We start from the raw sequence: 16,272 nt of genomic DNA on the forward strand, positions 1-16,272 counted from the left end.
AGTTTCTTTTGCCTATACCTTTTCTGGTGTCCTCCCCTAAGCTGGCCTTTCCCTAAGCCATATCCCTGTTCTGTCCACAGATGTAGAAGAGGTGGCTATCCGCAATCTGCCATTATTCTACCTTCTCCAGATGCTCACATTTATTACACTCTAAAAATATCCAGAACATCCATATTTTTATGACTTATATACTAAGCTACTTATCAATTAAACATCTCTTGGAAATAACAGCACAGGTAAAACCATTGGTTCCCCAATTCTTAGTTTTGTCTTAATACATAAAACCTAACATTTTCACAGTAAGGAAGAAAATAATACTCATCGAAAGGAATGAACCTCAAAAATCACTAATTCTCTTTGTGAAGAGTAAATGTGGGAGATTCAATTATAAACCAGACAACAATAATGCATGTTGAATAAGAATTCCCTATCACGTTTTCCTCCTATTTTATATAGAAAGAAAATACATGTGTAATGTTTGAGGGAAGATTTAGGTTGACAAAACACAATTTTGCTATTATCACAACTCCAGAAACATCCACAAGAATGGTTTAGAAAATAGATTTATTCTCCAAATTGTAAGATTAGGCAATGCTAAAGACTTCTCTGCTGATTTACATATGGTTTAAAAGTGTCCCAGAAGGGTGTAAATGTTGGGAACTTGGCCTCCAGTGTGACAATGTTAGGAGACAACAGAAAGCTTCCTATATTGCCTGGGATTTCCCATGGGTCACGTCTCCCACAGTAAATACATGATACAGCTGGCTCCATGTAGTTTGGACTATCAGCCCTTAAACCACGAGTGAAGCAAACTTTTCTGAATTCCCAGTGTCAGGTATTTCAGGATAGCAATGGAAAAAAATGACTGATCCAACCTCTATTTTTAAAGCAAGTGAATGCAAATGAAGAACAACCTGTGGTTTTTAAATAAAAACGCTAACACCGTTTTTGAAACTGCAAATGGGACTCTATGAAATAATGAATACCACATTCTTGCACCAAGGTAATTACAACAATGAATGGAATTAAAAATCTTCAAATTATTTATTTTCAACTCAATGAAAGACAAAAAGGCACTGGAGTCATTTCTTCATCTGAGTCAGACTGACCTGCTAATTCCAATTCCCCTAAATCTAGGTCTATAGGTAAATTAGTTTTCTTCTTGTGTTTCTTTGGAACTGCATCATCAGCACATACTTTGATCATTTTAATGTTTGGCAATTTCTTCAGATCAAAATCCCATTCCCTAGACAAAAGGAAGGGTACATAGTGTTGAAACTTAGGTGAAGATAAGCTAAAAAATCTGAACACAGCAGAATTACAAAAACAAAAGTAGCATTCCAACCCTTGATACTTGCTTTCCTATACCCATATGCCTGTTCTCAATCTACAGCGTCAACCCCTGTATGAGGAATCCCACACGTTCACAACTTCAAACCAGGAAGTATTAAGTTCTTAAGTAGTAAGTTCTCTTCTTAACCTAAATAATGCCCTATGCTAGCTATATGTTCTTGAGGATCTCAAATGCAAGAACCATGTCATACCCAGCAAATCTCCTAAATACCAGTGAGGAAAAGATTTTCTTCTCACACACAATGGTACACTGTAGTTGAATCTTGATTAATTGATATAAGAGAAATTTCCAATTTTTCAAACTTAGTATTTTCTGAGACAATTCTGTTCAATTACATTAGTAGAAATGAAAAAAGAAAAAAAAAACAACTATCTCCAATGCCGAATTCTGATCAATACTAAGAGACCCTGTCCATCTTTTCTCTCACTTCTGGCTTTCCTTGGAAGAGGCAAAACATAAAGTGTTTCAGAAATAAGAAAAACATTTGTATTTGATTATGCCTGGATTTCAGTTCTGCTAATTTCAGGAGCCTGAGATCTGGAGGGTAATGTTTCAAAGCTGTTCTGAACATCAAAGTTGATGAGACTCCATCTCCAATTAACAAGGCAAGGCTCAAGCGGTAGCAGGCTGTGAGCAAGCAAGCAGAGTAATTGTTAGGCCCTGAGCTCAAGCCCAGGTACCGCACACTATATAAATACAGAGATTGCTATATGAAAAAACAATAACAAAAACCAACTGAAAATCCTACTCAGTGTTCTTCCTGAGTATAAGATTTGTAATTACAGAGATTGCGAGACCAAAGAATGCTTAATGACAACACACTGTCCCTGGTATGACTTCTCATCTGTCTAATACTGTTACTTTACTTTTTTTAAATGAATATATAAGTAAGAATTGGAGAGGAAGTGTAACAGCTTTAAAGTATGACACTAAAGTACCTGATTTGAAAAACAAAAGGTACAGCATCATTATTTCACTATCAGGTGTTTCAAATTAACATAAATGTGGAAATTTTTACTTTGTCTAATAAATGCAAAAGGTTAAGACAGACCTGGTTTTCTTTCTCCTCTAATGTACTGATTCAAAAGGAAGGTATTTATGCTCCACATGTTTTACATCCAGCTTTCAGAGAACCATAAAAGATACTTACCTAAAAGTTTTAAGATTACTTCCATTTAAAATGTCTGGTATCTCTGGACAAGAAAATAATATACAGCCATTAGGTTCATTTCCAAATTACATCATTTTATACTTTCTTCACCACTATTTCAGATAAACAAACTAATAGCACTAAAACAAGATTTTAAGCATTGCTATAACAAAAAAGTAAGCTTGGCAAGTATAAAACAGGTTTTAGTTTAAGAAGGCAATTTCAGGAGAATGCTGAGCAGAAGACATGTTGGCTTATGCCTGTCATCTATCAATTCCAATAGTGGAGGCAAGAAAAATGAAACTTCAGGCTAACTCAGACTATATAGTTAAATCACAGACCAACTTGAACTACATAGTGAAACTTTGGGGATGTGGCTAACTTAGTAGGAAAACACTTGCGTAGCATGTACAAAGGCCCGGAATCAATCTCCAGCACTACAAACAAAAAATAAGAGGAAAAAGTGCTATTAAATAATACATTCTAACATGAACAAGAAGTTATGTAGCCCAGGCTGTTCTTGACATACAATTCTCTTGACTCTGCTTCCAGAGTGCTAAGACACCTTATTTGTAAACTTAGGAAAACAAGGTTTTGTTAACTAAATATTACATTTTATTACACAGTAGGGTACAAGGATATATGTGTGGATCTATCTAGTTCTAGAGCTACTTTTTTTTGTTGCTTTTCAGTTAAGAAATTCACTTCTTGGAGCTCCAGTGGCGCAATCGGTTAGCGCGTGGTACTTATAAGAAATTCACTTCTTAGCAATGAAGAGGAACATCATCTACTTCAAAGTTTCTAGTTTTATCCACAGAACACTTCCTTTAAGGTCCTATACTTTCATGTTGTTTTATTTAAATTTTTACTTTGCTATATTATTATACTATCCAAGAAAAACCTATGTAACTTGAGTGCCAATAAACACTAAGTCAAGTAATATGAGTGACAGAAAAGTTAGGTTCCTAACAAACATTAGAATACATGCTCAAGTCTACAAGTGAAAGCTGCTACTCCATTCCTGATTATGCTATTTTTATATTGACAATTAATAAGCTAATCAATGCATTAATTAATTAATAAGCTAATTAATTATAAGCTAATTATTAATTAATAAGCTAATTAATGGATGCAGGCCATCCAGCCATTGAAGAGCCACTTACCTGCAACTTTGCAAGTCCCAGTAGCAAAATACCCCCCCTATTACATAATTTTCGTTAGACAGTGTTGATAGGCTAACAGCATCGTTCTCTTTAGGAATAATTAGACATGCTAGAATACTAAAATTTGATTTCTGTAGATTCCAAAAATGATTGTAAGAGTAGCTGTATAGAGTAAGATTTTTAAAAATGAGGAGTTAGTATCTAAAGAAATTAAGTTACATTTGGAGACAAGTTTAAAACCCTATAACAAAGAAAAGTAGGTTCATGCGTGGGAGGAAAGGAAAATACTATGGACACAGTAGAAAGACAGGATGTCACTGTCATAAAAATGAAAATTTTGTTGGGAATGTAGAAAAACTTCAATTCAAAAATTATTCACAAAGGAGATCAAGATAAATCAAGAGAATAGAGGAAACTAAACCCACGAAGTGAGTTGCACAGTGGATACACTCTGTATTATAAGAACTTAAAAAAAACGAATAAAATGAATAATACAAAATAAAAAAATAAGAAAATTAAAAAATAGAGAAAAAGGAAAAGAAATCACCAAGAACGTACCAAAGCCATAGCCTTCATACTGCTGCCGCTCCCGCTCCATGGTCTGCTTGATGACTGTCTCTCGGGAGGAGTGCCGCCTGCCCTGCCGGTCCTTGATGCTGTTATGTAACTCAATCTGCTCCAGCTCACCGCTGAATCGACTTAAGTAACTGAAAAGGAGAACAATAACTTGAGTTACAAAATCAACGTAAGCTTTACCTGAGTTCACATGGGCTCAGGCAGAACTTAATCCCCAGCCTTCCCCGGTTCTTAAAGGTTTACACTCCTAAGCTCATCATGTCCTCAAACCTCTTCACCCCTTTACTGGATTACTCAATTCTTCTTTAACTTTAGGGACCAAATCACATCCTGCTATCTAGTGAACATGTCCAATCAGCTACTGGCTCTCCATTCAGATTATCTCCAAGAGTTTCCTCCTCATACAGGAAACCTGACATTGATTTGCGTCTGTCTCCAGTTTCTCCACCAAGCCTGCTCCACTCTTGGGCTCCCCATTCATCCAGTTGCCCAAGCAAGAGAAGTAGACAGCCTATTTGATTCCTATCTCCCTGTTATTCTACACCTAAGTTGTCATTAAAGAGTGAAATGTCTACCTGAGGAATTTCTCTGGAAATCTTCCATTTCTCTTCATCAAATGCTACTAACTAAACCGAGGCCACCATCACCACACGTGCACAGTGACGCCAGCCTCTCAACAGCCTCCTTGCAAAGCCAAATCCCTTCTCAGTAGGTTTTCCTCCTTGACCTTCCTGAAGTTCGAATAAGGTCATTTGGGGTCCTTGCTGCGCAAAAGTCTCCCACAGCTCTTAATATCCTTAAATAAGGTCCAAACTCTTAGACTGACCGCCAAGGCTTTCATTAGCCAAGTGTCACCGATAGCACTTGAATGCTAACCTTTCGGAACTTGTCATTTCGGCCATTAAAACCTCCGAGGCTCACTCTCACCCCTGGGTCTGACACATGCTGTTTTCTTGGGCTCTTCAATCTAGCTTCCCTCTATTTACTAACCCCTACATGCAAGGAGCCAGTGCGTAGGAAACTTTGTTAGCAAGTCATTCTAATGACCCTATTGTAATACTCTCTGAGACTCACAAAAGATTACAAACCAAGGAACTTTCTGTTAACAAAACTTAATTGTCCTTTTACAAATCTTCTTAAAATACAGACTAGAGTGTCCCTTTTCTGATCCTCAGCTCATATGCCCAGTGTTTACCTTTCAATTAATTCACAAGCGTCTTTTTTTGAATATCTCTTTTTTTGAGGATCCAGATGATTATGAAACCACTGCAGTTTTTCACCTATGAACAAGTACCAAGACAGCTTAGCCCACAAGTCATCATTTAGGCAAAGAGGTGTACATTGTAACTCTCAGTGTAAAACTGAAGCAAAATTACTTTAATGTTAAATATAAAGCTCTGCGTAGACTTAAACAAGTCTGTCAGAAATTAATCAAGGCTGCACTGATAAAAACAACATTTCAAAGTTGGCTGGGTACCTTTAGATTATGCCTATAACCCTAGGCACTAAGGAGACTGAGATCTGGAGTATAACAGTTCAAACTCAGCCTCAGCAGAAGAATCCTTGAGACTCTAACTCCAAAATAATCAGCAAAAATCCTAGCTAGAGTTCTTTGCACTAGCAAAGAAAGCAAGTGTGAGGCTCTGTGTTCAACTCCCAGTACAGGCAAACAAAAATAATATTTCACTAAAGCAAGTAAAAAGAAAAATTGACATTGGGAAAAAATGCACTATACTCTAGCCAGGGTTTCAAATAAGCAAATGCACTTACCAATAAGGTTGAGCCGCAAGGCCTTTTCATTCTTCATTCTTGAAAGAAAAGTGTACATACATTAGAAAATTTCCAAATCAAGTTTTAGAAATGTGTCAAAATAGCAAAAAGAAACACTGACCAAAGAACTTTGATCTAAATGTCATACATGAAATGTTGTGATGGTTAACACTAAGTGTTAACTTGATTGATTTAACTTACTTTTTGAGCACTAACACATCATCCTTGAGAATTTCATACCTAATCTCATGCAAAACACAGATGTACTAAAACTTCTGTATAAAATTACCTTCAGGCTATTTGTATAAGGTATATATGAAACATAAATGCATTCTGTGTTTAGACTTGATTATCATCATATGCATATTGAATAGATGTATATGCAAATATTCCAGAATCTGTATCAACCCAGAATCTAAAATACTTCTGGTATGAAGCATTTCTGATAAAGGATACTTTCAACCTATATTTCCTAAAATATTGAACATATACCACTGGCACCACAATGGTCACTATGTAGGTTTAAAAAAGGAATTAACCAACCATTCACTAATAACCAAGTTGCTTTTTCCTCCATCCTCCTTTGATACTGCCAGATTACATGAAGAACAGATTACATTAAGAATTAGTATATAAGTTCAACAATCTTTGCACTACCAAGAACACAAGCATACCTAAGGCTCAGACCATCCATAGCTCGTAATACTACTGGATATAAAGTAGTATTGGTAAATTAGACACTTGATAAAATAGTATTGATAGACACTTGACTACTTGATAAAGTAGACACTTGATAAAGTATCTTTTTAAAAAAGTGATATTCAAGGGGAAAAAAAAAAAATCAAATACTAATAAGTAGTAGTACAGGACAGTAGATATCATCAGGAAGTGCCACCGCAGCAGCAACCACATCCACACCATCTGGAAACTTGTTGGAAAGGCAAAGCCACAGGCTTTAGGTCTTGGGCAAAGCATCAACATATAACCATACAGGTTATAACCTTGCAGATTTCCACCTGCTAGTATGCAAATACATCTAACATCCATTATAATGTAAGGCTAGCCAATATCTTTTTTTTTTTTTTTTTTTGCTGAGGAAGAATTCCTTTTATTATTTTTTTTCCTTTTTTTAAAAAAAAATTGTGAAAATACCATAGAGAGGAGTTACAATTACATTGACAAGGTAATGAGTACATTTCTTATCAAGCATTGTAGCCAATATCTTTTATATGGTATTTACTTCACTGTAAGGAATCTTTGAAACAACATTTTTTTCAGTCTCCAGAATCCTTCTTTATTGAAAACATCACAAACTGCGATTTCAATTTATTTAACCATTTCTGATAAGCTCTATAAGAGTAGAGGTTGTGTTCAGTTTTCCCTTGGTACAAAGAAAACACTGAACAAATATTTGTTAAAGGAAGGGAGGAGAGAAAATCAAGGAATAAGTAATATAGAAATGGCCCAATTTATGTCAAATGATGAAAAGATACTTACTTTTCCTTTTTATCTTGTTTGTGGGCCTCCCTTGTAATCTGAGCTGCTTTTCTACTGTAGGGATGGATGACCTTTTTTTCCCGTCCTGTACTTTTTCCCTTTAGTACTTTAGGCTAAAACACAGGAAAATAAAGGGCACATATAACATAATCTAGTGAATCTAGTCACAAAAATTTTCTTTAAAAATAAGCTTTAAGAACCAGGGGCCAGTAGCTCATGCCTGTAATCCTAGCTACTCAAGAGGTTGAGATCTGAGGATCCCGGTTCAAAGCCAGCCCAGGCATTAAAGTCCTGAGATTCTTACTCCAATAAACCACTCAGAAAACTGGAAGTGGAACTGTGGCTCAAGCGCTAGCCTTGAGCTGAAGAGCTGAGGGACAGAGCTAGGCCCAGAGTTCAAGCCCCACAACCGACAAAATAAATAAAATAAATAAATAAGCTTTAAGAACAAAAATAAAAATGAAATAAAGCAGAAACATTGCATTTTGAATAAAGAGATTTTTAAAACAAATCGTTTAAATAGTGATACTGGTGGACCCATTGCAACAATGAGATGTACAAGTCATTATGTCGAAAATGAACTTTACAACTTTGGTGCAGGGGGGGAGGGAGGATTCGGTGGAGGGGCGGGGGAGGATAGAAAGGGATGGGAAGGGGAAACAAAGGAGGAGGCTACAATGCTTGATAAGAAATGTACTCATTATCTTGCCCATGTAATTGTAACCCCTCTGTACAGTATTTTCACAATAAAAAAAATAACTTGTTTGGTAATTCTAATAGTATTTGCTTCCAGGATTATAACAGAAATGATATATTCACAGCAATTCTCCAATGTAAGACAAAAAAGAAAGGCATAGACAAGCGCAGTAAATTTAGTTCTTCAACACTTCTACTTTCAGAGCAGGTATTTAGACTACAAATAGTGAGACTTGGGCTGGAAATGTGTATTACAATTCAGGAGGTTAAGGATAGGGAGCACAAGATATTAGTGTGAATAATTTGAGCAATTTCAGTGTAGCCATAGCACATGGATGAGAGTGGTCAGTGAATTAAGAAAAAAAAAATCAAAGCTGGCCTCATGGTCTGTACAAGTTAGGAACAAAGGAAAAAACAGAAGCCATATCAAAATCAGCATATACAAATGGGAACCAGTTATCCTCCCCTAAATGCCTACCATGGAACTAGGTCACGATTCCTTCAGTCTTCCTAACTAAACATCTCAGTATTTTTTCTCCTACACATTCCTGTATCTTTTCCCACCTGTATTATTGATCAGGTTTGGATAGGCATAGTGGCACACACCTGTAATCTCAAGTACTCAGGAAGCAGAGATAGGAGATCACAGCTTGAGGATAGTCCAAGAAAAAAGGCAGAAAAATTCTATCACAGAAAATAAGCCAGGCATGGCAGTGCATACTTGTAATTACTCGGAGGCATAGAAGGATCGCTATCTAAAACCAGCCCAGATCCTATCTAGAAAACAAAGCAAAACAAAAAACAAAACTAAAAAAACATAAAAACAAAAAACTGGAGGTGTAGCTCAAGTGATAGAGCAAACTTCCTAGCAAGTGTGAGGTCCTGAGTCCAAATCCAGTAACATCCCCTACCTCGACCCCAGAAAAAAACTCTCAGCTTTGGTCCTTTAGAATAGAAACCACAAATTTTAGAAAGTGGCTCAATCCACATAAGGTTTAGTTCTCTCCTGTTGAAAGTAGGAGCTAGAGCTTTGCTCCACAGACCCCTTAGGGATCCAGGCTCTTACCATCTTGCGAGAGACTACATAATCCATATAGTCCAAAATACCTTAAGACCAGTCAATGCCAAGTGGGAAAGATAATTCAGACAACACAGGCCATTCGTGTAAGAACATGATCTAGAAAGTTGCATCCCTTTGCGTATGTCACACTTGTCTCCTATGTATCTCTACACAAGGGGGAAGCATGCCAGGGATGATGTGGTAACAATTTTAAGAGCATAAAGTCTACTAATACTAAGCAAAGTCCATCAAGTAAAAACTTGCGGGTCACGTGACAGGCAGCCTCTAGGATGGTCACCCAGGCCTTGGCACCTCCTGGTCCTCACAGCCTCATGCATTCCCTTACCTCTCAGTGTCAGCTGTCAGCATTTGGTTAAGTGACTAAGATTAGGCTATGAAAAAGGCTCTGATTCCCATCTTCCGTCTTCTCGAACACATGACTGGATTCTCCCAGCTGTGCCTTGAAATCGCAGCCCCTAGTGACAGCTTAACCATGAAAACCTCTAAGGCAAGGCATCCAGGTAACTAAAATAACTACACTGCTATTTTAGGCCACAGTCTTAAGGAATATTTAATGATCCATGCAAGGACAAAAAAAAAACAACCAAATCAAATCAAAGATGTATCCAATGAAAAGGTATCTGGACCTCATACATCATAATAAACAAACTGCTTTGCTTTAAAATGATTTGAGAAAGAAAAAACAAAAAAGCCCACAAAATCCTAAGGCAGGGGAAGGGAGGAAGAGACAAAGGTTCTTGGTAGCTGTTAGGGAATTACAACTGAAGTTACATACTCATTACCCTTCAGCAACATATCTAAGTCCACACAAAATTTCCTTTAAAGACTTAAAGAAATGACTCACAACCATTGAATGTGGAAACATCGTCATAGCTTTTGTTCTTTAGAGAACTTCCAACACTCAGCACAAAAAAGTGTTACAAAACTCAACTTATATTCCGACTCAGCTATAGCTTAATGATTCCCTGGTAGTAATTTATTTATGAAAAGGTTGCCTCGAGGCAGAATATGAATATACAATAAGGCAAGGAAATATGTGCAATAAGATTTACTACATTTCAGACATTTTCATTATTTTTGAGGAACAATTAAAAAATGCTTCACCAAAGAAAACCATGATGTCAAACATTCAGTAAGATGTTAATATACTAAGCAGTAAAACTCCAGCTCCAATCAGTTTGGCAAGACAAACTGTTTCTATTTAAATTAGTTGCTCCTAGAAAAAAACCAACTTTCTGTCACTATTTCTGGTACTAAAAAAGAGTAGGTTGATTGACTGCCCAAACAGATGAACAATAACCCTTCCCAGTACTTGTAAAAGGAGCTGTCTAGTTTAAAGCAATTCACCAACCACAAGGACCATACTAACACACACACATACACACACACACAGAGGGAGAGGGAGAGGGAGAGAGGGAGAGAGAAAGAGAGATAGAGGGAGGGAGAGGAGGAGGGAGGGGGGAGGGAGGGAAGGAGAGAGAGAAAGAGAGAGAGGGAGAGGGAGAGAGGGCGAGAGGGAGAGAGAGAGAGGCTAAAAACTCTATCAATTGGATAAATGAGCTCCAGATTAGGATATTTCATTTCTAAATCTGATCCTAGAACTTCAAATGTACTTTACCTTAGAGAATAATCACTGCTGAAGCCAAGGGTTCAGAATGATGAATACATAAAAATACAAATAAGGCACAGTTTTCAAAGCGCACATTAAGATAGCAAATAGCTTTTGTTATCTTTCACCCTTTATAACTCAAAAGCTTGACTGTAATTTCTGTGGGTGTAGGGTACAGTATCTCCTGTGCATTCAGGTTTTAGATTTGAATTAAGTAAAACATTTTAAACACTCAAAAAAGTAATGCAGGGTACTTTTTTAAAAGTTAAGAACAGCCTATGAATCAATTAAGTTTGATATAACATTCCTTAGTCTATTTAAAATTCCTTATAGACCACAATGAAACATAAAATGAAACCATGTAGGTCTTGGAAAACTGAGATTTTTGTTTCTCACTTCAGATTGAGAAAGATCTCTCTAAACATTATATAAAATCTGGAAGATGTTTTTTTAAAAAATGACAACTCTACATGAAAATTTAAGTCTGGCCTACAAAAGATATGACAGACCAAATCAAAAGCCAATTATAGACAATATTTGTAGCACAAACAAAATAGTTAATCCCTTTTACATAAAAGTTCTACGATCAGTAGGAAAAAGATCAGCAATCTAACATAAAAGATTAGGAAAATACAAGTAATAAAAATAAAAAGAAATGCCTTAAAGAATTGAAGCTGGTGTGCCCAGACAAGTCACCAGGAGCTACTGAAGAGGATGAGATTTAGAAAGCATGGTTTTGGCTAGCCTGAGAAAAAAGTTCTAACATCTTCCCCTCCCCAGTTAATAAAAGTTGAGTGGTGCACAGGCCTGTCTTTCTAACCAGGAAGCACCCTTCCATTTAGGAGGATCATGATCCAGGATCTATCAAAAAGTAGAACCCTCCGCTCAGTGGTAGAGTGCACATGCCTGAGGCCCTGGGTTCAATTCCTCAGCACCACATAAGAAAAAAAAAAAGCTGGAAGTGGCGTTGTGGCTCAAGTGGTAGAGCGCTAGCCTTGAGCTGAAGAGCTGAGTGACAGCACCCAGGCCCAGAGTTTGGGCCCCACCACCAAACAACAACAAAAAAGAAGAACCCTTATCTCAAAAATAACCAAAGCAGAAGGGGCTGGAGGAATGTTGAGAGATGGAAACATCACAATGAAAGGCCACTTGTACAACTAATAAGAATATCTGTTAAAAACAAAACCAGATTTGAAAGGATAGGTGCTCTGGTTTCAAGTAAGTGTAAATTGTTTCAACAAAAAAGAAACATTATGACTGCCAATGTAAAAAATTAACACTACATTAGTGAAGGCAAGTTAATGTTCTCATACATTGGTGGGTAACAGAGTGGCAGTCTGCTAAAGAGCAATGTAATAGTTTCCATCAAGACAAAAATCATACTTTTTTATGACTAAGGGGTTTTATATCTTTTCATTTATTTTACTGACATACACATGCCAAAAGAAAAAGACAATACAACCATGTTGCATTACTGGCAGTACTGAACAGAAACAGTTTAAATGATCAACAAAGATCTGATAAAATTTCTGAAAGTACACAATGGGGTGCTAGCTGTTTAAAAACCAAGTCAGGACAATTTCTATTGTTTTGGTTTGTCTCCCTTACCTTCCTTTTTTTGAGCAGAGCTGGCATTTAAACTCAGGGCCATCTACTTGCTAGGGAGATGCTAATGCTCTCCCCTTTGAGCCATACCCACAACCCTCCCATTTCTATTACTGTAACAGAGTCCCTGAGATTGGATATTCAGGATGACAGAAAATCCAAAATCAACACAACTGTGTCTGGTGAGGGTCTCCTGTAGCTCAGAAGCGGCTGACGACAGCATTAATCTACTCTTCCTCCAGGACTAAAAATACCTGTCATTGGTCCTCTTCTTCCAACACTGCCACACAGAGGACTCAAGTTTCCAATACATGAAATTGGGGGGTAGGGGGAGACCAGACTCAAACATTTCCAAAATTGAGAAAAGCAAAACGCACAGGAGCATACACAGTACACTGTATATATATAGATAGAATTAGAACAAATAGCATTAGAAGATCTATGTATCTGCTGGCATGTGCACATACAGCTGAACCTATAGCTAGGAACAGATAAGAGTCTCTTACTGTGAACTGGGGCAGCAGGCAACAAACCTGGAAGAAAAATTCCTTTTTGAGTGTGTGCATGGCAGGCAAAAGAATGTCCTGCCCTATTTTCTTGGAACCTGTGACTGTGTCATTGTATACAGGAGAAAAGAACTCCATAGAATCAACTGAACATCCCGGGATGGGGAGACTCTCTCGAACCATCCATGTAGACCTCAAAAGAAATCTTAAGGGTTCGTAATAAGGTGGTAGGAGGATCAAGGAGTTTTAGAATAGGCCTGATCTTCACTGGAGATTCGATGTCGCTGGCTTTGAACATGGAAGACGCTAAGAACCAGGAATCTATGGGGAAGTTAAAAAGGAAGGAAATACATTCTTCACCTGAGTTCCTGAAGGGAAGACTGCCCTTCCCACAGCTTGATCTTATCTCCGTAAGCTTCGGTTTTCAGGGATCACAAACATAGACTTTAGAGTTTTAGAGTGTGTCCATCTCTGGCAGACCGTCACATTTTACTCCCTCCATCACATGAGTAAGGGAAGAGTTCCCTTTAGAGGCAATCACTGCACTGACAAGCTTGTAACTACTGGATTTCTAACACGAGGACAGAACAGCCCCCGCGTGCTGGAGGCAGGGCGGGGGTGACGCGCCAGGCAGGGTGCGCAGACCGTGGGGGACCAGGACTGGGACTCAAGAGCACAGCAGGGTGCGCCGGGGCGAGACTCTGCGTCCTGCCTGCGCCCCGGGCGCGGGCGGCCGTGGGCGGCCGCTCACACCCCGCCCCCCACGCCTCCAAACGTGAAAACCCGGGAGGGGGCGGGGAGCGGGGACCTGCGGCCCCGAGGCGCGCATGCGCGCCCGGGCCCGGCCGCCCGGCCTAAGGCGCCACAGCGCGACTTTAACCCCTTCACGGCCTCGCCCCACCCGAACCTCTCCGGGGACGGAACGAGCACGCTCGGGAAGCGGGAGGGGACCCACCATCGTGACGTCCTAGCGCAGAATTCCGCACCCCAAGGCCCGCAAAGTCACCGCCTCGGCTGCAACACGGCGCGGTCACGCTCCTTCCGGGATACACATGGGTGCGGAGGAAGCCTGGCCCACCGGACCGGAAGGGGCGGGGCGAGCGCGTTCCTCTAAATCGTCCGCGGAATCTGACACTTGGTCTTTTCTGGGCCGCGGTGGACTTCCTCGCCCTAGGCCAAAGCTGGCCTACCTAGTGGGTTAGCAGGAGCATTGGAGAACGGCCTTAGGGCTGCCATTGCGTAGAAGCTGTTCTCCACAGCCTACTAGCCTTCCCAGACAACCCTTTCCTTTGCGGGGCTCCCTCTTCGTGGGCAGTGAACCCCTCAATGAGGCAAGCTCCGACATGTGCACCAGGCCTTACTACAGTGAAAGGCTCTGCCATCTGCCTTTCCTTGTACCTAAATACCTAGGCCGAGATTACAGGTCAGGGCACAGTGTTCATGGCTGCACTACCCACCATAGCCAAGTTATAGAAACAGTCCAGATGCATTACAAAAATTGAATAGATCAGGAATACATACATACATACATACACACACACACATATATGGATATATGGATTTTCACTTATCCTTCAGGAAGAATAATAATATGCCGTTTACAGAGAAATGGATGGACTGTAAAAAAAATTAATTGAACTCAGGCTCAAAGAGTTCAAGGAAACAAACTTTTCTCTCAAATACATCTAAATACATCTAAATGATAAACATATATAAAAGCATATAGACATAAGTGTAGCGTCTAAAAGTGTGGTATTTACAGGGGAGGATAAAATGACGTAACTTTTGAACAGTTAAATAATAGTTTAACAAGATGAATACCAGGAAGCTGTAATGTGTTGTCAAGAGTGAGAGACCAAAGGCTAGGGTAGTGGGGGTAGATGAATGGAAAGATGAATGGTGGATAAATACAGTAAAAAGTTCAATGATATGTAATAAAATCAGGGAACTTGGGGGACGGGGGAGAGTTGAGTTGGAAAAGATGGAGGAAAACAATGGAAGAGGTGAGATTAATCAAGATGCATTGTACTTCTAAATTGTTATATTGAATTGAAACCCCCTTGTACAACTACTTAAAGATAATTTATAAAAATAAAAGTTAAAAAAAGCGAATCTGTTTTTTTCTTCATAATTACAAGCCTTTTCCAGCTCAGTTTGTGGGTTTTTACCCCCCCAGAATGTTGGCATTCTATAGGCAATTCATGCAACAAATATTGTGTGTGACCTTATGCTACACATCTTGGATGCTCTAGCCCTATCTTTACTCCTGACCTTTGCTCTGATACCAGAGTGTCACACAGTAAAGCCAACAAATATTTAAATACCATCTGAGATCTGAAGAAAATAGAACTGTTGAAAGGATCAGGAAAACTGTTTCATAATTAATGGTCACTCTAAACTTTTAGAAATGATAATGAGCAGAGGCCTGAATAAGGAAACCAGCCATGGGAAGAAGTTCCAACCATAGTAGAGTTGGCATGCTTAGATAGGGATGCAGGTATCTTTTTAACGAGTGAATACTATATGCCTACTTTTCAACAGTTGTTTAAATGGCAAACAAGAGTGTGTGGCCAGCAGACTCTTGATCTAGGAACAGAGATCATTTTTTGTGAAGAAGGAGGTACTGGACTTTGAACTCAGGGTCTGGCTGGTGGCCTACCATTTAGCCACAACTTTATCCCCAATGTTTGCTGATCATTTTGAAGATGGAATCTTAAGGACTTTTCACCTAGGCTAGCTTCCAACCAGGACGGCAGGAACCTCATTTTCCTGAGTAGGATTACAAGCATGAGCCACAAGTACCCAGTTACGCAATATTTCTTAATATAGGTGGTGGTAGTTTTACAGCACGAGGGACCATGATGTTGCTCATTTTCAAGACAAAGTCCAAGAGAAACATCTAGAAGTCTAACCACTGCAGAGCCTACAAACTGTCCAGAACAGCTCCTCTCTAGCAATGCCTGAGACCTTCTGTTGGAATTTTTCTTCCAATCAATCTATTTTTTTATGCTTCATTCACTTTTCAGGGCTCATTTTCAGTGAAGCCTGTTCCCCCTCATCACTTTTTTCTACTTTTTTTCCTTCCCCTCCCCCCCTTAGGAGCTCAGATTATTTTCAGAAAATTAGCCTTCTGTCATATATAATATAAAAGAGTGAGTTTTACTTTGAACTGTTTGCATGACTCCTCCATGCCCCTACTGTAAAGATGTCTTTCAGGATGAAGCTAGTTGAAACATAAATGATTAAAGATGGCCCCTGTAAATTA

General features: G+C 38.9%; 1 protein-coding gene across 2 annotated transcripts; it reads right to left on the reverse strand.

Annotated features, from left to right (window-relative positions):
- Positions 1 to 1,020: 1,020 nt before the first annotated feature.
- Tma16 (translation machinery associated 16 homolog) lies at positions 1,021 to 14,073 on the reverse strand. Of its 2 annotated transcripts, XM_042702040.1 has the most exons (7): positions 13,963 to 14,073; positions 7,511 to 7,623; positions 6,014 to 6,051; positions 5,439 to 5,523; positions 4,226 to 4,374; positions 2,505 to 2,547; positions 1,021 to 1,246 (listed from the first exon to the last, which is right to left on the reverse strand). In XM_042702040.1, the coding sequence occupies exons 1-7, from the start codon at positions 13,963 to 13,965 to the stop codon at positions 1,051 to 1,053; spliced, it is 627 nt and encodes a 208-aa protein (XP_042557974.1). In that variant the 5' UTR covers positions 13,966 to 14,073; the 3' UTR covers positions 1,021 to 1,050. The 2 variants fall into 2 exon arrangements, with proteins under 2 accessions (XP_042557974.1, XP_042557975.1); XM_042702041.1 differs by lacking the exon at positions 13,963 to 14,073 and having other exon boundaries at positions 7,507 to 7,592.
- Between the last annotated feature and the right edge of the window lie 2,199 nt (positions 14,074 to 16,272).

Source organism: Dipodomys spectabilis, unplaced genomic scaffold (assembly GCF_019054845.1).
Source record: "Dipodomys spectabilis isolate Male_0828 unplaced genomic scaffold, ASM1905484v1 ptg000009l, whole genome shotgun sequence".
Taxonomy (NCBI): Eukaryota; Metazoa; Chordata; class Mammalia; order Rodentia; family Heteromyidae; genus Dipodomys; species Dipodomys spectabilis.